Source organism: Glycine max, chromosome 9 (genome assembly GCF_000004515.6).
Source record: "Glycine max cultivar Williams 82 chromosome 9, Glycine_max_v4.0, whole genome shotgun sequence".
Classification (NCBI taxonomy): domain Eukaryota; kingdom Viridiplantae; phylum Streptophyta; class Magnoliopsida; order Fabales; family Fabaceae; genus Glycine; species Glycine max.
The window spans coordinates 21,703,451-21,726,774 of NC_038245.2; the positions used below are offsets into that span (position 1 = coordinate 21,703,451).

General features: G+C 28.5%; 2 protein-coding genes across 3 annotated transcripts; both read left to right on the forward strand.

Annotated features, from left to right (window-relative positions):
* The first annotated feature begins 2,941 nt into the window (after positions 1 to 2,941).
* PHR15 (MYB-CC domain-containing transcription factor PHR15) lies at positions 2,942 to 7,724 on the forward strand. 2 transcript variants are annotated; one of them, XM_006587152.4, is made up of 6 exons: positions 2,942 to 3,836; positions 3,923 to 4,130; positions 4,528 to 4,644; positions 6,735 to 6,786; positions 6,928 to 6,997; positions 7,327 to 7,724. In XM_006587152.4, exons 1-6 carry the CDS (start codon positions 3,201 to 3,203, stop codon positions 7,516 to 7,518), a joined length of 1,275 nt encoding a protein of 424 aa, XP_006587215.1. In that variant the 5' UTR covers positions 2,942 to 3,200; the 3' UTR covers positions 7,519 to 7,724. The 2 variants fall into 2 exon arrangements, with proteins under 2 accessions (XP_006587215.1, XP_006587217.1); XM_006587154.4 differs by having other exon boundaries at positions 3,923 to 3,998.
* An 11,190-nt stretch (positions 7,725 to 18,914) lies between these two features.
* Positions 18,915 to 21,826, forward strand: LOC100797195 (myb family transcription factor PHL5). Its single transcript, XM_006587155.3, has 7 exons — positions 18,915 to 19,362; positions 19,457 to 19,574; positions 20,229 to 20,305; positions 20,535 to 20,574; positions 20,775 to 20,829; positions 20,963 to 21,032; positions 21,376 to 21,826. Exons 1-7 carry the CDS (start codon positions 19,021 to 19,023, stop codon positions 21,487 to 21,489), a joined length of 816 nt encoding a protein of 271 aa, XP_006587218.1. The 5' UTR covers positions 18,915 to 19,020; the 3' UTR covers positions 21,490 to 21,826.
* Positions 21,827 to 23,324: the final 1,498 nt, after the last annotated feature.

The following is a 23,324-nucleotide window of genomic DNA, read 5'->3' on the forward strand; positions in this document are numbered from 1 at the left end:
GAAGCATAGAGACGTATCGCAAGTCTGAAAATTGACCTAACATGTCTCTATTTATAATTAGGGTACTCCAAGCCTATTATTTACTCTATTTTTCTTTCTTTTTATTAATTTATAAACAAGAATTCTATTTTATTTCCTATCAAATGAATAAATAAAATATCTTTTTTATTTTGTTTCAAACCATTATTTTAATTAATAAAATTATGTTTTCTTATTTATTTAATTATAAAAGCCTCATCATTTTTTTAAAACTATTTATTTTTAAATAATTTTTTTTAATTTATTTTAAAAAAAATGGGATGTTATAAACTGGGGTAGACTCTTTAGTTATAAGCATCTTATATATGGATAATGCTGTTTTATGACTTCAGTCAACATCTAAGCTAGTTGATTCTCCCTTTGAGCTGAGATGGCACTTTAAACATATTGAACCTCAAACCCAATTTAGAACACTAGGTGTTAGTTACCACATTGGCTAGTTCAAAAATATTTTAAAGTTGGTATAAAGAATAATATGGAACTTTTGCCATGCAGTTAGTGCATCACAACTTTTCATACATAGTCAAAGGTCATAAGTAAAATAGGAAAAGACAGAAATTTTGCTCTATAATTTTTAACATTTTCACTTTAATCTAAACTATATATACGGAGATTAAATGATAAGAATATATAGAACTCAATCAATATTATTACCTATAACATAATTTTTAATTTGATTTTAGTCCAAACCATAAAAAAAATAAAGTGCAAAAATAGACAAATACTTCAAGAAAGTGTTAAAGTACAGGAAAAAAAGTCAAGTACAATTTATCCTAAAAATTGTGTTGTTTTGTATGTTAAAGTTCTATGTACAATGAACATAAAGTAAGACAACCAAACGTGCATTATACATAAATTCTAAGAAGATATTATACTTTCATTTCCCATACAGAATAGCGAGCATACTTTCTAACTTCAACAAATATAAAAGTTAAGTGGGGCAAGTTATCTCTTGCTATGTAAATGCTAAGAAGTTATTATACTTTCAATTCCCCTACAGGATAGCGAGCATACATTCCAACTTCAACACACATAAAAGTTAAGTGGGCAAGTCATCTTTTTCTATGTTTATATGTAGATTTCACACCCCTTAAAAAAACCATTGAGTTAGTGACTAAATTTTATAATAAAAAGTTTTTTTTTTCTTATTAATCATGAGGTTACAAAAATTTTAGTGGGATGACAAAATAGGTTAGATCTGACATATTATTTCATTCATCAATCTACTTAAAAATGACAAGTCAAGATCTTGTCACCCGTTCCATCCAAACTACTAACTTAACGAGCAAAATAGGTTGGCCCACCAAATCACTAAATTTTTTAAGAAAAATAAATATGTAAATCTTATTAAGTATTTATTGTTTTGGCTTAGTGTTTTCACTCCAATATCTATCCGGTCTTGCAATTAGAATTAATATGGTTGGCAATTACCATTAATTTTTTTGTCAAGTTTTAGTGTTCTTCAAAAATCAAAATACACATTTATTATTATTGCTAGTGTATTTTATAAACTCAATTCTTTTGATACTATCAGAAAAATTTATATTCAAATCAAATTTAGGCTAAATTATTAATATAATTTAGGTCCTTTAATTAAATTTGCAATTTGAATAAGTTTTGTAAAAAAAACTTTAACTTTCTCTTTTATTTTATTTTTTTCATTTTTGGCGAGTCAACCTGTCCAGCATGTTTTTAACAGGGGTTAGGGGAAGAACAAGTCAAAATAGGTCAGATTAGTCCTATTTATCATCTCTAATTAACAATAGAGAATATAAAAATATAGTAAAATCATGAAATGACTAGAATTTCAACAGTTAATTATTAATCGAAGTCTATAATTATCCCTTAGAGTATATTTCCTTCAGTTTTAGAGAAGTCATTAAAAAATTCGCAACTCAATTTGTTATAAGCTCTTTTTTATATATTATTATTCAATCAATTTCTTATAAGTTATCATATGAATAAAATTGACCTACAGTTAATGGATATTTCTTGCATTTTGACCTTGTTAAATCAATGGCCAGAAGAAAGTACAGTGGATGAATACGCTGAATATGTGTATATCCTTTTACCTTTCGTTAATGGAAAGCCCATTATGATTAAGGTTACTGAGCAATGTTGGAAACTCTGAAGTTGAAATTCTGTTATGCTTTTAAGATGAACAAAAGTTAGTTACACTTTTTTAGTAATTTCTGATACCCCACTTTGCAAGATGCAGTGTCAGGCAAATGGGACAAGATTTTTAATTCTAATATATATTTTCTCTTTTCGGAAAGGAAGATTCGGCTATCTATCTATATTCATATTTATTACTCCTGTGGGTGGCTAATGATATTTCTTCCGAATCCAATATAAGAATAATTGCAGATCTTTTACTTGTGAATTTATGCGAGTATCTTTATCTAACATTTTATTATCACACTATAGATGGCAACAACAATATTCTACAATTTCAAGATGATGATGAATAAGTATTTAGTAATAGTTTTGGGCCTGTTTTGAACCTCTATTTGTGACTCATTCAAGTTCGGTTGCTTAGCTTTCATCTTTCTTCTGATTCTCTTGCATTTTGTTTTAAATGCACTTGAAGATAACATTAGACAAAATTATCTATTTGTTTATCGAGCTTTGTTGTTTTCGGTGTTCTGTACTTCGGTTGTGTCAATTGATAATTGTTTCATTCATTATAACAAATAATGAAAACCACCAAACGCATGATAAGCAATCTCAATATGGAATCTAGGCATCCAGCTGCATTAAATATTTGGAGGGAAAGTTTTAGCGCCTATGATAGTAGTCTTAGTCAACTACATCAGAATTGTCTTCTCTTAAAGATACAAGTGGTCTTAAACAAATAAATAATAAATAATGACCTTGCATGGTAGCATTTAGACAAATTAGATTCAAATCTTATTCATGAAGCTTTCAGGAATAAAAGACAGCACTTTATGCCATAAGGCTAGAATATAGCCGTATTCTTACCTTTCCAATCTTCTTGTTGCGTTTCTGGTTTTTGTTTTCTTCCCTTCACCACCCTTCAAAAGGGTGCTCCTTAACAAGGATGAACTTCTCATAGATTCATGTAAGCTCCAGAAAATTTGAACAGTTATTTTGCAACTTTTCTAGTCAAATTTTGAAGGGACATTTTGGGGTGTCTATAAATGAATGAGAACAGGATTGATTCATGTGTAGGACGGATTCAACAAAGCTATGGTCTAAATGGTGATTGGAACTCTGAGTTTGGAAATTGTTCTAGTCAATATTTTGATATGAGACAGGCTTCAAATATGGGAACTAGCAATCAGCCACTTGCCATGGCAAGTGGTGGAGGAGTGGAACAAGAACCAAACATAGGCCAAACCAAATCATCTAGCAGCATTATAAGCCGTTTTGAGTCACCAGCTTCAGCCTTTTATGCAACAGAAATGTGCATGGGTGGTTTCCCACAATATGATAGCCAAATTGGTAATAATCTCTCTTTGATGTCTCAGTCCTCTAAGTTTAGTAATATGGAATTCCCTTTGTATCAATCTCCCAGGCAAAGCCTTTTCATGGCTTCATTAGCAAACCAACCTCCCCCCAACTTTGACTTGTCAAATCCCTTGCAAGAAATTCTCAAATCTCATTTGAATAGTGATCAATGTGTTAGATCTCCTGAAGACTCTAATAAAATCCCATATGGGGATTTTCCTGGCAGCAATTTTCTTCCAATTGAACAACATAAGTTTTTCATTGATGATGCTATCTCAACTGGTATAAGCCCTTCAATTCCTTCTAAAGGAAATCAGGATCAATCAGTAAGTTTTTTTGCCAACCACATATTTAATTTTGTCCGTTGTTCATTCCTTGATTGGCTTATGTTGTTACTGCATCCTTTGTGTAGGTTTCTTGTGGCCCATTCAATTTACCTTCTGCACAGCTTAGCTTCTCTTCTCAGCAAGAGATGCTTTCTCCAACAGGTAGCATGTCAACTACTTCTGGAAATTCTAATTCAAATGGACCAGTAGTTTCAAGTAAAACAAGAATAAGATGGACTCAGGAACTTCATGAGAAGTTTGTTGAGTGTGTGAATCGCCTTGGAGGTGCCGAGAGTAAGGGCTTGTTTGATTCCCTTTTCAACTTTTTTGTTTTAAAAACTGTTTTCTAAAATAATTTCATAATACTTTGCAATCAATTTCTCATCCAAAATCTAACAAGTTTTGAAAATTGTTTTAAAACAATTGTTTTAAAGACCACAAAAACAGAATTGCTGGGAGTTCCCATCTTTTGTTTTCATCTTGTTCAATCTCTCCCTCCATTTCACACTCTCATTTGTTCCTTACACCACCCTCCACAAGCTGTTTGAGCAACCTTGTTTAGTTTCATTTTGAAAACTAAAAACAGTTTTTAGAAATAGAAATCAAACGTACCCTAAGTAACTAGCTAATTTTTTTCATTACATAAAACACTATTCAACATCTGATAATCTTCTTGGCTGCTTGATTGTAGAAGCAACACCAAAAGCTATATTAAGGCTGATGGATTCAGATGGATTGACCATCTTCCATGTTAAAAGTCATTTGCAGAAATATAGAATTGCCAAATTCATGCCACAGCCAACTCAAGGTAATTTCTAACACAGTTGCAGTGCAGTTTCTATATCATATGTCAAGTACATTTCACGGCACTTAAATTTGATAGCATTCACATAATAAATTACCTTTCTAGGCCCGTCAAAATAGTCATAGGTCCTAGGACCAGCCCACTTGACTCTCCATAATGGTCCTAGTGGGCCTCAGCCCCCTAATGAGGGATCCTATAGGACCCCAACCCATACAACCCCACTTAATATGGGGTCAAGGCCAAGGGTAGTCCATGGGTCATGCTATTTTAAAAAGTGATTTTTTTTCAATTATCCAAAAAATATATTTTTAAATCAGTTGGTTAACGTTAATTTTGATCAACCTTTTCTAGGTTAACTTTAAATTATTTCGACTAAGGTTATTTTTGGTTGACATTCATGAGAATTTTTTTGACTTACCTCGACAAAGTTGTTTTTGGTTGACCTTTGCTGTGAAATTTTTGATCGACCTTCACCAAGATAGTTTTCAGTCAACCTCGACATAACTGTTTTTTGCCAACCTACGCTAGGGTTATTTTTGGCCAATCTCGACCATGGCTATTTTTTTTCCAATAGTGACCTAGGGTTATTTTTTATCGACCAAGCCCAGGGTTGTTTTATGTCAACCTAGGCCAAGGCTAGTTTTGGCAAACCTCAGTCAGGGCAGTTTACGACCAACCTCGAGACCTTGGATAGGGTTGTTTTTGGTCGTCCTTAACCAGGGCTGATTTTGCTCGACCTTGGCAGAGCTCTTTTTGGCTGACCTCAGCTAGGGTTAATTTCAATCGACTTCGGCCAAACTGATTTCTACTGACCTCAGGTAGGGTTAATTTTCAGTTGATCTCAATTAGGGTCAATTTTCGGCCGACCTCTTTCGATCAACCTCAACTAGAGTTATTTTTCGACCGAGCTTGACCAGAATTATTTTGGGTCGTCCTTGACCATAACTATTTTCGGTTGACCTCGGTCAGGACTATTTTTGGACAAAGTCGACCAAGGTTATTTTCGGTCGACTCGAGTAAGACTAATTTCAAATGACCTCGACCAAGGCTATTTTTAGCTAACCTCAATCAAGGTTATTTTTAGCCACTCGACTAGACTATTTTTGCTTGACCTCAACTAGGGTTAGTGGTTGACCTCAGCTAGGGTTAATATGTGGTTTCCCTCGAGTAGGGTTCATTTTTGGCCAAGCTTGGCTATGGGTATTTTCAGTCGACCTCAGCCAAGACTATTTTTGGCCGACATTGGTTAGGGCTGTTTTTGATCGACCTCAGTTGGGGATATTTTCGGTCACCTAGGTTAAAGCTATTTTTGGCCAACCTCAGTCAAGGCTATTTTTTATCAACCTCGATAATGATTGTTCTCAACCTAACTCGATCGAGTTAATTTTAGCTGACCTTGGTTAAGGTTAATTTTTGTTGACCGTGACCAAGGGTTATTTTTGTCCTACTTCAGTTAGGATTAATTTCAGCCAACCTCAGTTAGGGTTCTTTTCGACCAACCTCGACCAAGGTTGTGTTCACCCGAACTTGGCTAGGGTTGTGTTCAGTCGATCTCTATTAGGACTATACTCAGTCAACCTCCATTGAGGCTATTTTCAACCAACATATATTTGTTGTTAATTTTGGTCAATCTCGATTAAAGTTATTTTTATCGACCTTGACTGTTTTTGGAGTTTATTTCAGTTGACTTTGACTTGAGTATTAAAAAATGACATAATATTACTAGCCCTGGGGGATTTTTGACCTATGGGCCTTTTGGCACTTAGCCCACACGAGCTAGCGATAGACCGGGCCAATCAGGCCATTTTGACAGCTCTATACCTTTTATAGGATGAACTTATAAACTAATATAAATTGTTTAGTTGATACCTTCACACTTAACTAGCTAAAACTGAAAGGGTAAAATAGTGCTTTCTTGATTGAGTATAGTTCCAGGTATTCTTTCATATGGTACAAAGCTTGAATTATTAAATGTCAAATACAGTTTACTTCCTCTGCTATAGAAAATACTGTATTATTATTCTGCTGTTATTCAGGATCTTCAATGCCCTTTTTGTTATTATTCATTTTCAAATTATGTTTTCATGTTTCAGGGAAATCTGACAAAAGAACCAATGTAGAGAATGTGCATCTTGATGTCAAAACGTAACACTACTTCTTTTTCCTAAGCCACCGTTATCAATTATCCTTCTACAGTTCAAATACTTCAATTCATAGTTATTTTCATATTGGCATAAGATGCTGTTAATCAACTTAATTTCTTGTTTCTTGTTTCTTGATTCTCAGTGGATTGCAAATTAAAGAGGCACTTCAGTTGCAGTTAGATGTTCAGCGGCGTCTTCATGAACAGCTAGAGGTATATCCTTGTTAGAGGACTCTCAGTAACACAATCTTTACTATTAGTTAAGATTTTTTGAGAACTACAAAATTACGAGTGAAGTTCATTAAATATAAAGTGGACATTAAATATAAAGTGAAATCCACAAAATTTTGTGATTTTTCATAAATTTCAACTAATAGAGATTGTGTTACTAGCATTTCTCATCCTTGCTGTATCTTGTGACTTTTCGGCAACTATATTTTCATGTTCTCCAAATCTTGATGTTCATACTTTGTACTTCATAGTTACATTCTCTTCATAATGTTCATTGACTTCAAATTTTCATTTCAATTTACTTGCTCCAGATTCAGAGAAAATTACAGTTGAGGATTGAGGAGCAAGGTAAGCAGCTGAAGATGATGTTTGATCAACAGCAGAAGACAAGTAATGGCCACTTGATTACTGAGAATAATGATAGACCAATTAGTTCTAAAGATGTTCTGGTTTCCACTTCTGACGGGTCTGAAAATTCCTTATTCTCTACCAATATAAGCTAGTTCTCCAATCTCATAATTTCGTAGCTCTATACATAAACAATTAATTTCAGTAACAGTGTGCCAACAAATCATACTCCTTGTAAGAGACAAACCACGCCATACAATTTCATTTTGAGAAGTAAAGCACTCTTGTTGTCCTGCAAGTAAAAGTCAATAAATTAGTCCATATAAGATGAGTGTGCTACTTTTGCATTACTTGAAAAACACATCACAATTGGTTAATCGTAATTTTCATATAGAAAGCTTTTGTACAAGTTTAGCACGGCTTTGTTCTCTTGCTTCCTCTGCACTTCCTTTATGGCTTTATCTTATGATAAACAAACCTTTACTTTGAGTTCTCTTGAAAAACTTTACATAAGCAAAAAAAACAAAAGTGATCTCAGAAGATATCTAGTTTTTGAAATGTGAATGTGATAAACACCCCATAAATAAATAAAAAAACTTAAATATATTTTTCATTTCTACAATTTATCTTTCTTTTTAATATTTTCATCTCCACAAAAATAAAGTTTTAATTCTTATAAATGATTGTTATTTTTCATGATTGTCATTTATCTTTATAACAAAAATAATAATTTGACAAATAAATTGATGATATAAAATATCATATCATCACATGATGTTATCATATTCCATCAATATGTCACATCATCATTATTTATTGAGACAAAAAATAATCTACCACGATTAAAATAAAATAATATATTTATATGGACAAAAAGAAATTATTTTATATTACATATTAAAATAAAATAAATGATTAAATATTAATTTATTCACATCTCCATCTTTAACACTATTTGCCTTCAAATTGTTTTTCTTTCTTTCTCTCATCTTTTATTTCATGTTTTACCCTTTCTCCCATCCTTTAATGTTTTTCTCACATCCTTCACCACCATGGTAGTGGGGGTGGTCACGTTCAATAATAAAGGTAACTGTGGACATAACACAAAAATTATTTATTAAAAAGTAAATTTATGAGAGATAAAAATATATTTAAACATTTTTTTATAAGGATATCTGTAACTAATTCCTTCCGGCCTTAGAAATTACTAAAACTAGATATATACGCACGCGTTGCGGGGGGTTAATCTTTTTAATATTATAATAGGTAAATTAAATAAAAATCATAAAAACATGGTACAGCTAATGAAATAGAAAAAATATGTTTAACTATTACATTATCATTTTTCATTAAAATATTGCCATTATTTTGAATTAGAAAATAATATAAAAAATAAATATGCATATTCTTTGTAAAAAAATTAATTAAAATAAAGTAAAATATATTTATACTACCATGTAATTAGAATAACTATTTTAAATATCATACTTCGAATGTTTATCTTGGTTGAAAGAGTAAAATTATGAAAATTAAACTTTTATTTATAAAGTGAGCATATTTTATTCATGTAATTTAAACATCAATCTTCTTGTACGTACAGTAATGCGTATTTAATGCTTAATGAAAACAATTAAAATTAGGAATATAAAAATACTCTTGAACATTTAATTAAAATGTCAGACAAGTAATTATTATTTTTTAGATCAGATGTATTTTTAACGGGAGATAATTATGATCAAGTTTTCCTCCTAAGTAACTCAGTATCACTAACGACACCAAGACACTAAGCAAAAGCACCTGACAAGAGTCCCAAATTTTCAAACTATCTCTAAACATTGAACCTTGCTTAGCTAACCAATACTTCCCTCTTTATCTGTGGCGAAGCATAGAAGGGACCTCTAATATACTGTTTATTTTATGATGATAATCGATTTTGGGAATATCCTCTAATTATAGTTGTTTGGCTTATTAAGAAAAAATGAGTAGTTGATATATGTATTATATTGATAATGGAAGATTTTTATATTTTTATTTAATTATAAATTCATATTTATGATAAGTGATAATTAAATAAAAGTGTTCTTAATATTTGCATCCAAAGATTATAATCTATTTTTGCATTCAAAATATTCCGGAAAGCGTATTCTTGAACAACACAAATTTTATTCCATTACTTCCATTAATAAAATGAAGACATTACATATATCAACATATTAATCTTTGCTATCCGGATGAGTGAAACTCTAAAAAAAAAATTATTTCTATTTTTTATGCCTAGAAATTAGACTTCATTTTTTTTAATTTGTGTTAGACATATGCTTCTATTTATAATATTATAGAGTTATATATGAATTTGGATCTTTTAAAAAAAAGATATTTTATTTAAAATAATTTTAAATCTCTTTATCTTTATATTTTAAAAAATTTCATGATATAAGTCAAAAATAGTTCGTAAATAATCACATGACTAGTTAGTGTAATTAGTCACATGATGATTTACTCTTTATATTAGCCATTAATATAATACTATTCTTATTTTGTGGACAATTTTTATATTTATAAAATAATACTTTATTTATATTAATTATAGTCTTGATGCTAACAAAGAATATAATAATATTACACTAAAATATTCATTTAATTAAATTAAATTCTCTAATTCAATTATCAAATAAATTATTTTCTTTTATAAAGATTGAAACACACATTTATATGTGATCTCATAGGTTCAATAGTAAATTAATCATAATTAATTTACTACTCAAGCGTCTAACAACATTCCTTAATATATACATAGAATGAAGTGACATCTTTTACCTTTAAGAACCAATAGAATAATAATATAATATTTTATTCCATAATCTACCGCTACGGTTAATTAGTTTTAGAGTATAATATTACGGTCAAACGCTACTATGTTAACATATTATATTTAATCAATGAATGACTTAAGAAATTATCTTAGAGTATAATATTATTGTCAAACTCGTTTGTGCGTGATCTCGTAAGTTCAATAATAAATTAATATTAAATTAATCATAATTAATTTACTAATCAAGGTAGGTGTCTAACAATACCCCTTAATATCGAGATAAAATGAAGTAACATCTTTTACCTTCAAGAACTAATAGAAGAATAATGAAATATTTAACTTCATCATTTACAACTAAGGTTAATTTTAGAATATAATATTACCATCAAACTCTAATAAGTTAACACATTATATTTAATCAATGAATGACTTAAGAAATTATTTCATTCAATTGTATTGACCAAAGTCTTAATTATATCATATAGTTCAAACTTATTACCTAGAGTTGATGGTTTCCTTCTTAATTAATCATTAATTCTAAAAGTATTTAATCATATTTAACATTCATTCAACTAGTATCCTAAGTAATTAGGTTACTGAAATTAAAATATTATAAATAACTTATTAATTATTATATAATCTTAGATCTAGGAATGACAATGAGCACGGGTAGTATATAATTGCTACCCGCCTCATGTGCTAAAATAACCGCCCGTGAAACTGCGAGTACCCATGTATGCAACTACCTGCGGACATTTGCAAACTCGTGGATATCCATGGATAATAAAAAATAAAATTAAAAAAAATCTTTTTTTTTAGGAAAACAAAGAAAAATATAGATAATGTTCAACAACTTCACGAGAATTACACTCTTTAAAACATATCATTACATAACACCAAAAGCATAAATTCAAATAACATTAGTCTCTTTAAAACATTAGTTAAAATAAAATTAGTCTATCTAAAATACAAGTCCAATAAAAACATTTGTTCAATTCCCTAAGTCTAAATAATAAAACATTCTGCAATTGATATTTTACTCTTCAACAACCTTACTTTTCAATTGATATATATACATATATAAAGAGAGAGAGAGATTATTTTGGTAATTTTTCAGGTAGCGATACCCGCATGTATGAGTATCATATATCCATATGTGTGCACTATCCATCTCATATTCACTACAAATTTTATCCACGCATGTTCACGGGCACATATTTTTTTGTCATTCATACTAAGTAAAAAAAAATATTATATTTCTTCTTAAGAATTTCCTATTAATATATTAAAGTAATATTAGTCACTAAGAATTCTTAATTGAGAATTCAATTCAATGATGATATCCAGGTATATATCATCTATATAAGTAATTTAATAAATGAGATTTATTAATTTTTATCTAATAAATATCATTACATATATATTTATATATTTAAATTATATATTGATATCTTATTCACAATAATTACAAGTCTTTAATTTTAATTAGGACTTGTTAATTAACAATTTAATAAAGGGGATCACTAACTTATTCTCACTAATTTTTATGAAGGAGTAAGGTAAAAATCAACACCTTTTCTTTTTAAGAAAAAACTATTTCTTTTTTTAAAAAGTAATTTAAAATAAAAGATATTTTTTTTATTTTATCTATAGACACTTTCTCTCTCTTTAACCATTCACACCATTTCCTTCTTTGGCAGCCATATTGATCTTAGTTTAAATCTGAATATTTCAAAAAGAAAAATGGTCAGAAACTAGACATCACCAAAAAACCAAACAAAATTACAAGTTGTAAATACCACATTAAAAAGTATTAGCAGCAGCCCGCAACTAAATACAATAACGTCTCATGTGCAAAACGGACCGAGAGTTCAGATTATAGATAAATACTATAGCTGCAATTATGTGCCATTTGAAAAGCAAGATTGAATAATTAGGAAACGTACCTTTGTGGGGAAAACAATTTGGTGCAATTGTTTTGAGAAGAAATTGGAGAAAAGCTTATGGCGTTCAGACGAGAGCTCCGGGAAGAGAGAGAAAAAACAAAAATTAGAAAAAAGTGTAATTTTGGAAGATTTAGGATGATAAGATTGATTTATACAAAAAATAATAATAAAAAAACTGATTGGAGAGAGAGTCTTAGATAAAATAATAAAAATATCATTTATTTTAAATTACTTTTTAAATAAAGAAATAGTTTTTTTGTCGAAAAGAAAAGATGTTGATGAGTAACTTATCCTTTATAAAAATTAGTCGAAATAAGTTAACAATCCCCTCTAATAAACAACAAATATGATATTAAAATAAAAAATAATTTTTTACTGATAATATGATACATTAAATTTTAGATATATATATTTATCTTCAATAATAAATTTATTAATTTTTGAATAATAGTTTTAAAATTCATACTTACCATAATTTTTTATGATTTATAAAATAAAATATTTTACATAAATAGACTATAAATATTAAACTCAAATAATTTATAATATATATAGGTATTAAAAAATAGGTTTAATTATCATTTTTATCCCTTATAATTACAACTTATCTTTTTAGTCTCAATAGTTAAAAATATTTAATTTTGATTTTTATAGTTACAATTTTTTAAACTTTTTTTTCCTGTCTAAAGTTGCATAACACATTACATTCCCAATCTTTTAAAATCGCTATAAAACTAGATTTGATGGTGTAAAATAAAATAAAAAAAATACAGTCAAAGCTTTGTCACTGCATAATAAGCTCGGCAATAAAAAGGCATAAAATTGTAAAATAAATAATCTGAGTAGTGTTATTAATAAATTACAAAAGAGATTTTATCTGTCAAGCTCTGCAACGGGGAACGGATATAGGTTAGAAACTGTGGGGACAATTGCCCCCAAAATAATTTTTTTTTATATGTATTTGATAAAAAAAAATATTTTGCTCTCATAAAAAATAGATGTTGTTTCAAAGGTAATATTTTATGTAGAAAATTATAGCTAAGAGATAAAAAGGGTTATAAATTGGTATTAATTTTACTTTTAATTTTTTTTATTTTTGTTATTTTACTCTTATAATAGCAAGCATATATATAAAATCAGTGAGAAACACACATCTTTAAGTCGATTGTAATTTGTAAAAACTTATATATGTAATTAAAAAATTATATATTTGATAAAAATATATAATATTTTTCTTCTATAAAGATATAATATATTGTTTTCTTTTACCTCACTAACAAAAATTTTTGGATCTGACTGTCATTTTCCTCTAGAAAAATGGCAAAAAGAAAGAGAACAAAGTTTGTCAATATAATAAGAACGAATTTGATTAACCACTACAGCGTAAGGATGGAAGAGTTGAATCCTCCTTCGTGTTCAAATGCAAAGCCGTCATAGAATCTGCTTCACAAATGATGGGTGTAAAACCAGAATTCCAAGCTAGCAGCAACCCTTGATCAATAGCCAGCAATTCTGCATCAACATTAGACGTATGTCCAAAACCAGAAAAATCCACTAAGCTAGTGCCACATCTTGTGCATATAACCAGAGATTTTTTTTTTCCAATGGAACACTGAATAACTATGTAACTGAATTTAATATTACACTTAATCATTTTATGAATTATTTTTTCATTTATATTGTTGTTAACTTTTTTATCTTTAATCTCTCTCAAGTGAGAAAGACTTTTTCAATCTATAAGTATCCAATGATCATCTTTAAAACTTAATTGTGATTGTCCGGCCAGGGTTGTGTCTAGATAAATTAGGATTTAAAGCAAAATATCTATAAAAAATAAATGAAATAATTATTATTTTTTATGTTAATTTTTTAACATTTTGATATGCAAAATCATTTATCTTTAAATGTTTTATAATTAATTAATTTTAATATTTCACTTTTAATAGATAAAATAGTTGATTCATTCAACCTATTTTGTAACATTGTTGATCTTAGATAAGATTTAAAGAATTTTAATTTTGAAAAACTTCTATCGATAGTAGCAATTGTTACGGGTATTGTTAATAATATTCTATAAGCAATATACACATGTCACACATGGGAAAGAATGTAATCATTTTATACAATTTAATACTTCGTTTGGAGTGCTAACTTTTTCTTTTAATATTTCTTTCAATACTTTTAATTTTGAAAATAAATCGAGACCATCAATATTTGAATGTTAACTAGATCTTAAAATTTTTTCAAGATTAATACAATATTTTTTTAATTTATCATCGCTTAAAGTTTTAAAATTTTTAAATTCAAATAAAAAACAAAAATAGCTTCATATTTGAAAATCTGCTCAAATCGAGTCTCAATAAAAGAAATAGATTGATCCACTGGGCATATAAAATATTCAATCCAAACAAAATCTTGAACTAAATATGTGATCTCATCATTAACATTTTCATCAAAGTATGATTTTCTATGAATTATATACTTTTCACAAAATTTGGGCTTTATATCCATTTAAACAACTAATTTTTTTGTGGAATCCAAAACCAAAGTAAATCCATTTTTCCTATAATTTTTTAAATAAGTAATAAAACCTTTTAAATTATCTATAACAACATCTATATGCATATCTTTCTATTGTAAAATCTTATTAACAAAATTAACAACAAAGAAAATATCATACCAAATATTCATTCCTAATAAAAATTCAAAATTTTTAATCTTATAAGTTGTTAAACATAGGGCTTCACTTTTTAATTTAGGATCTTCACTATATTTTGATAATTGAAGCAAAACATCTCTTATCTATGGTGCTTGAAGTTTTATTGGTTTGACACTTTCAATTCTACTCTCCCATCAAGTTTGAGATAATGATTTAATAGAAAATTTTCATACATTATCTTGCAAAAATTTCCATTGTTTAGTGTATGAAGTAAATAGAGAATAAATGTGTTGTAGAACTCTAAAAAAAAAAAAGAAATAGCTCCAGGAGATAAATTAGGCATATAAGACTAAATCTAAATAATAACATCCAAATGACGTATAAAATTTTGTAGAATTTATAACTAATAATCTTTTTTGCACTTCTTAATTTTACCCTTCTTGTTAGATCCAATATCATAACCTTGTCCCCTTATATCATTAATATCAAGCTTGTATTTTTTCCAAAATGTTAATAAGCTCATCAAAAAGGCATTTTCCTAGTGTATCAAAAACTTATAAAAACTCTATAAAGTGTTTTTCTATTTTTTATTGGAGAATTCGATGCGTCAATGCATCTAAAAAATAATAGTCAATTGTTTTTTTATGACTTACATCAGGTTTACAATCAAGAATAACATAAACATATTTTGCATCTTTAACTTTCTTTATTTTTATTTGGAAGACTAACAATTTTATAAGTTCGTTATGTATAGTATTACTTAAGTAATGAGCACAAATTTCACTATTTTTTATGCATCTCACATGTTCTTTTATAATTGGATCAAATTCTATAAATATTTCAATCAAATTCAAAAAGTTATCATTTTTTTTTCATATATCTTCTCATTTATACCACGAAAAGTATGATTATTTTTAGAAAGATATTTAATTATAACTATAATTTTAAGTAAAACTTTTTTTCAATGTTCCTTTTATTTATTAATTTGTTCTTGTAACTTTTTTATGTATAGTCTTTTTTCTAGTTCAATCCATTAGGCCATATTACTAATATGTTCATGAGTTGTCTCATGACTTTTGAACTAAGATTTTTTCAATCTCTAGTCCTTTCATTTACTAATTGACTAATATCATTTGAACAAAATAACTTACAACAAAAACAATACACTTTATTTAAATCTTTAGAATAAATTATCCATTTCCTATCATATTTTTCTCCATTTGATAATATTCTTTGATAAAAGGATAAATTAAAATGTCTATTATTTTTATCTTTTTTGGAAATTGTAAATTGTTATGTCTAATTGGACTTTTTTCTATCTTTAAATCTCTACATTTTTCATCAATAGTTTTCTATTTTCCTGGATCATAAATATTTTTAGGAACTTCACTTGGGGTGTTACTATGTTCATTATTTTCTTCTAATAAAGTATTCACCTATAAATTCTTTTGTTCTTGATTGAAATTAAAACTATCAGTATTTTCAATGTTATCTACAAGTAATTATTTTTATAATTTTTCATCAATTGTACTTATTCCTATATCTTTTTTTTATGAATAATAACAAATTTATCAAGAACACCATATTGATATTGAATTCAATTTTCAATTTTTCTCTCTTTTTTTTAATTTTTCAAAACCTGATTCATATTTCTTATTTGACATTTAATACTATCACAATTCTAAAAGTGTAAGAAGAAAATAAAATGAAAACACAACAATAAGAACTTATAAATCAAAATGTTATAAAATAAAAAAGAGAAAGGGTTGAAACGATAGAACCTGAAAATAAAAAAATTACGCATGAATGTTTTCTATTGCAACAATTTGATACCAATTATCCACTCTGACAATTCACTTAAAGTCTTAAGAAAATAATAGAAAAATGAGGAAAAAAAGAGAAAAAAGATTACGAATGAAATAGTGAAGAGAATGACTTGAAAATATTAATTTTTATAATGTATATATAGAGATAAAAAAAAAAATAACCGTTAAGGTATAATATTGGAAATGATTAATCATCAAAATGATTTTTCTTTCAATTAAAATCTTATTATTAATCATAAATTAATATTGTTATTAAAACTTTACCCTCAATATATCATTAAAAAAGGTAACTTGAAAATTTTTGTGGTCATTGGTCAATGATTATGTGAACATTGGAATTTGAAAAATTAATGATGATATCTCATTGCTACTAAGTATTTTTAATTTACTGCAATTTACTCATGATTGTGTGTCCCTCAAATATCTACATTATTATTATAGCAAAAAATTTACACTATTAATAACTTTTCAATTTGTGGGCCTAAGGCACTGACCTAATTGGCCTTACTGCCAACACGGTACTCACCCCAACCTGTCTAACCATTGCCCTCAACATGTTCTAGTAAGTATCTTGCACTGTTGCGCTCTCCCCTATTATGCAACAATAGGACATGCTACTTGACCTTTATATATGAACTCATGTGTCAAGGAGACGACGAGTTGGTCACCAAATTTATTAATTCTGATATTAATTGTTGTGCATAAGAGGGTTAAATACACGAGAGATTTTAATCAATGGATCACCGAGCAATCACACAAATAAAATTGATACGACATTTTAACTCAAAATCATAAGATTTGTTTACATGTTTTTTCCTCACTTATAGAGTGTTTAACTTTCTCATTTCAATCCAATGTAAAATTTTACCTCATATTTATACTCTAAGAGAACATGAATCACAAAACAATCCTCTAAAACCAGAAAACCTAGGATTACCAAGAGAAGATCCATCTGTATTAAGCTTGATGTAATTCTGAGGTGGAGGAGACCAACGAACATAGATAGGCAAATTGGTAGCATCCAACGCAGAAAAAAAAAAGGAAGCAGCAGCATCATGCATAGGTTTTGCTTTCTTGACGATAATCCACAAGGACCAGACGTTGTCATCAAAGATCTTAGAGTTACGAACTTTCCAAATCCACAGCAAGGTTGTGGCAAAGAAAGAACCTGTCTCAACTGCTCCCGTTAGGAAGGATTAAATGAATAAAATTGTTTATAGCTCAATTCTTACTCAGATTTAAGTCATTCAATTCATGAATCATGTTGAACAAATTAATTATTGAATTGAATTTTAAGGTAATTTTGAATTAATTCAATTCATTGTAAATTAATCATCTTTTAAAAGTACCTAGTTCAAGCCCTTTTCTTTAATTGGTTAATAGAGATTACCGCGTTATACAGAATTCTTTAAATTATATTATCGGATGCATCGTATAATAAATTTTTTAATACTTTATTTTAAGAAAATCGTACAATGTCGTTGAAAATGGGGAACAGAGGATAAAAGGGAGTATAATATTGTAAGTGTTTTATCCTTGATTTTAACTATCATGATGCTCTGTTATTTTTGTTGCTAAATTGGAAAATAGAAACATGACTATTTCTTTTCAATTAGCAGTTTTTGTATTAATTACTATTTTATTTATCTATTAATTAGTGTGTAGTGTTCAATTTGTTTCTCATACACTCGCACGGAGTATGTCAATTAAAATTTTATTTAGTTAATTAACGTCGATGGTTAATGTCAAATCTTACTATGTAGATTACTACAGTAAAATTCAATTTTAATTAAAAGAAATTACAAAAAAGTATTCCATCTTAATTTTGTGTTTATTACACTCTTGACAAATCTTCTTTCATTCTTTATAGGTTGTACTCCCACAACAGAGATGCTGTACTACAAGAACGAATTCCTCTATGAAAGTAGTACAAATACTCCTGTTTTATTCTTCTTTTTCTTTTTTTCTTTTTTTCCTCTTGATTTTTTTTTAATCTAAACTACAATGAATAAAGGTATTAGACAAGGTTAACACGGAGTTAAAATATAGTATTATATTAAAATCATTATACACGAATGACATTGTTTTAACTTAATCATAAGTCTCATATTTTAGTTCGACTGGATCGAAACTCAAAAAAAAATTATTGCCTACAACAGAAATGACCTTATCCAATTTAAATAAGATTATTTGAGATGCCTATACTAAAATAACAGTATTAAATTATAGAATCTAGGCACTTGCATGTTATTTATCTTCAGATAATTGCAAAATTAGGCCAATATAAAAGGTACAACAGTGACTATTGCTTGAGCATATGTTTATATATAAAAACATCAAAGAACTAAAACAAGTCACTTACCAAAACTAGAACTATACATCATCTTTAAGAAATGCTAGTTTGACAAATCAACATGTATCATTTTTCGCAGGTGTCAAACGGAGAACACAGCAGTGTAGCCAACGTTGGAGGCTTAGAAACAGACAGCTTCAACTTCCAACAACATGTGTTTGATGCTCAATTTTCGTGTTTGAAGTTCGATTCACAAAACTTGTTGTGTCAATCTTCTGGGGACAACTCTGCTCCAATATTATTCGGAAGTGTTGTTGATTCTTTCTTGTCCAGTGATGAAGACACGTTTTGTGACACATATAGTGAATATAGTGAACTTCCTTGCCATGAAGTGTCACTTTATGAGCATTTCAGACACGAAAACAACATCTTGGAGAGTAATTATTCTGCCCCAGTTAATGAGGTTGGTGTAAATGGTGTTTAATGTTGCTATTTGGTGTTTTAATTTTGATTTTTGAATGAGAATTATGAATTCTCTATTGGCTTTTTGTTCTCAGGTTGAGGTTGTTTGTGCTACTTCTGGCATGGTTCCAACTAGGAAAAACAGAATAAAATGGACCAAAGATTTACATGAACAATTTGTTGTGGCGGTCAATAGCCTTGGTGGTCCTCAAAGTAAGTTAAGTTAAAATTAGTCAAAATTATATTTTTGGTCCTCCTAGTTGTCTTTAATTTCGATTTTAATCCTTCTTTAAATTTATTTACGAATTTAGTCATTCAATTATGTCAAATCCAGTAGATATAATTCCCAAGCTTAGATTTAAACGTTGACTGTCACAAAAAAATGTTGACGTTCATATGTCACGTTTTGATTGGATGATGAAAAAAAAAATATTAGAACTGACTCTTGGGTGCACCTTTTCATGTCCAATTAGAATGTGTGACACATGACAATCAATTCTTCTTTGTGACCGTCAATGTTCAAATCTGAACTTATGGATTACATTTATAGAATTTGACATCATTGGAAGATTAAATTCATGAATAAATTTAAATGAGAATTAAAATCAAAATTAGAAACAATTAGAGAGACCAAAAATGTAATTTTACCTTAAAATTAAATAACAAAACATAAATGCAGCTTTTTAAAAGTGTTTTTAGTGTTATTTTCCAATTATAATTGGAGTCTCATTCAGTTATCTATGTTAATTCTTAATGTAAACCTTGATTATGCAAATTACTATAGTAAAACTTTAATTTTGATAAGAGAACAACACCAAAAATATATAAAGAGCTGTATTTAATGTTTGTTCTTTTAATGAATTGTAGAAGCAAAACCCAAGGCAGTGCTACAGATGATGAATTCAAAGTTGCTTACCATTTTTCATGTTAAAAGTCACTTGCAGGTTACAATCTTCTCTTAAGGAAATTAGCATGTTGTTCTTGAATATTATTGTGTATTTGTTTTATAGGCAAGTGTTTTTAGTTTTTTTTTAGTGGGAGAGATTCAAATCCACCCCTTCTTCCTAATTAGCATGTTGTTCTTGAATTTGATTGCGTAATGTTTCCATTTCGTATATTCTGGATTACTGATTTTGATTATCCATATTTTTAATTGACACAATTTCGGTGCAGAAATATCGGACCACAATGTACATGCAAAACACTACCAAGGGTAAATTCCTGTTCCCTGCAGATATAATTTAACTTTTATCATTTTTGTACTCTATATAATCACATTTATCATTTTTGTCATCTATATCATGCTTGTTATTCTCAAATATTAATTAAATTAAGAAAAAAAGGGTTGAAACATTTGTGCATATACTTCTGTTGATATAAATTACCACCCATTGTCTTGTTTCCATTGTATAGAGGGGTACAAAGAAAGCCAAGGCAGAGACATGGTCACGGAACTTCAACAGAAAATGTAATGTAGTATAGCATGCCACAATATTTATATTGTACCGCTTGTGTGCGTGCTTATTTTCTCACTATAATATGCATGCCCCCTTATACAAATTTCTAAAATGTAATGGCCATTAGAATTATGCTTCTGGCAGCTATATGCAACTTGAGGAATCAAGACTACTGCAACTTGAGATTGAGAGAGGTATTCAAGAACAATTGAAGGTGCGTGTGAGAATTTTTGTTTTCCCACTATTCATTATTTTTAGAACTCTAGTATATACATTCAAATTTGTTCTTTAATTTCTTTATGAAATTCCAGTTTCCATTAACTTCTATCTTATCAGAACTTTTCAATTGAGATAATTAATTTACAAAAAAAATAATATTCTTATAAATTTTTAGGTACTTGAGAAAGAGTTAAATAAGTAAAATTCAAAAAAGTAAGAAGTTTAACTTATTTAATTGATTAATTTATTTTACTTTTTTTCCTATAATACTAAAAAGTTAATCCAAATTAACTATAAAATATGCTTATAACTGTCTTTTTACTTTTTCTGATGGTCAGGCTCAACGAAATTTGCAAATGCTAGTCGAAGAACAAAAGGAGCAAGTCAATAGTGTAACTGGTCAAAATCAAACAAAGCAAACTGGAGGATCCAAATCTTTGGAAGAAAAATAATTAATAGGCACGGACCTGTAATATTATTTACCTTTTAATATTTTTTAAGAACATATGACAAATTAAACTTTAAGTAAATAACTCGTAACGTACTTTTTCCTTTTTTTAACTACCCAATCAATCTTATATTTTTTTTATCTTCATATATAAACATTACATATTAAAATTAAATCACAATAAATAACTTGAAATTAAGTAATTATGCTTGAGAGTTTTGACTTTTTTTTTTCAGATAACAAGTAGAACATTCAGAACAAAATCCCCCATTTTTGCATGCCTTCAAAACTTAAAGTGCTATAGGAATATATGTCAACATATTGAACTATAAATGCTTCTGTTCTGGCTTCATTTTTATGATAGTGTTTGTGTCTTTCTCTGTGCTTATTTGGTGTGATCATTTTGTTCCGTTATTTGATTCATCATTTTTTATGTCTTATCCAATATCCAGTTATCTTTTGTCCACACTCACATTTAGATCTACGACGTCTAATGACGAAGACCAAGAATCATTCTTTCAAGTGTCGACATTTTTTGTCATTGTCGTGATGCATCTTTTTAACCATGTCGTCATCCCAGAGTTATTATGTTTCTGTTGGGTGCCTGTATTTATGCAAGCAAGTTTTGTCATACTCTTCTAAAATATTTCTTTAATAATGTTTAATATTAATATAAAATTTTGCATTTAATACTTTCAAAATATTTAAAGCATTTAATAATTTTTATTTAACAATTGAAAAAAATATATAAAAAAGTAAAATTAAATTTCACACAACCTAATATTTTAGCTTATTACACTTAAAACCCCTAGGTTCTTTAAATACTTTTGACCCTTGCTTACAAACAACGTTAAATTTCCATTAAAATAAATAAAGAGTTAATTAAGTTTTTGATTCTTAAATTTTTTTCAAAATTTGATTTTTAGTCGAAGGACTTTTATTTGACCCATCAAAGTCCGTTAACTTTTTGTCATTAGAGTTTTAGTCCTTAAACTTTTGTTTGACTAGTTAATGTTCTACAACTTTTTTCTATTAAAGTTTTTAGTCCTTAAAATCTCATTAAATAAATAAAAATAATGGATTCAAATTTTTATTTAGAAACTAAAAACTAAAGGTTCTAAAAATTAAGGGACCTTGATCAATTAAACGAAAATTTAAGGACTAAAAACTTTAATGGAAAAAGTTAAAAGACCTTGACTAGTCAAACAAAATTTTAGGGATTGAAAATGAAATTTCAAAAAATGTTTAGGGATTAAAAACTTAGTTAACCCATAAATAAATAAACAAAAAATAAAATGTGTTAAGTTTCCTTTTTACTATTTTTCCAATTTTGTCTCTAAAATAATCAACACCTCCCTTAATGTTCTCCCCAATTTCCATTTCCCCACCATGTGCATGTTCGGTCCTTGATCTCCAAACACAATTTGTTTGCAACTTGTATTTTGGGTCCACCCCTTGGGGAAGGAATGAATGACATGGTAAAGCAGTTGCAAGCAAAGCCAATCAAAGAGGCTTAGGAAATAGAAGCAACCAGTTCCTCCTTCAAGCAAGAATGGTTAGAATTCATATAAAAAATCGAAAAACTCATGGGCTTTCTTCCAAAAGATGCACGTGCAAGCTCTAACCTCTATGAGCATCTAACACAACACATCATTACCAAGACTGGACTAGTCTTCAACAAGGCCCTATCTTTCATTATGAAATGTGGCACATCAGAATGTCATTTTTGTAAAAGTTTGAACACCACTCTCGCCACCTCCACCAATTCGGCCACCTTGTGTTGTTGCTTGCCACCATCTTCCACTGATCAACCTTTTTTTCACCAATTTATGGCCACTA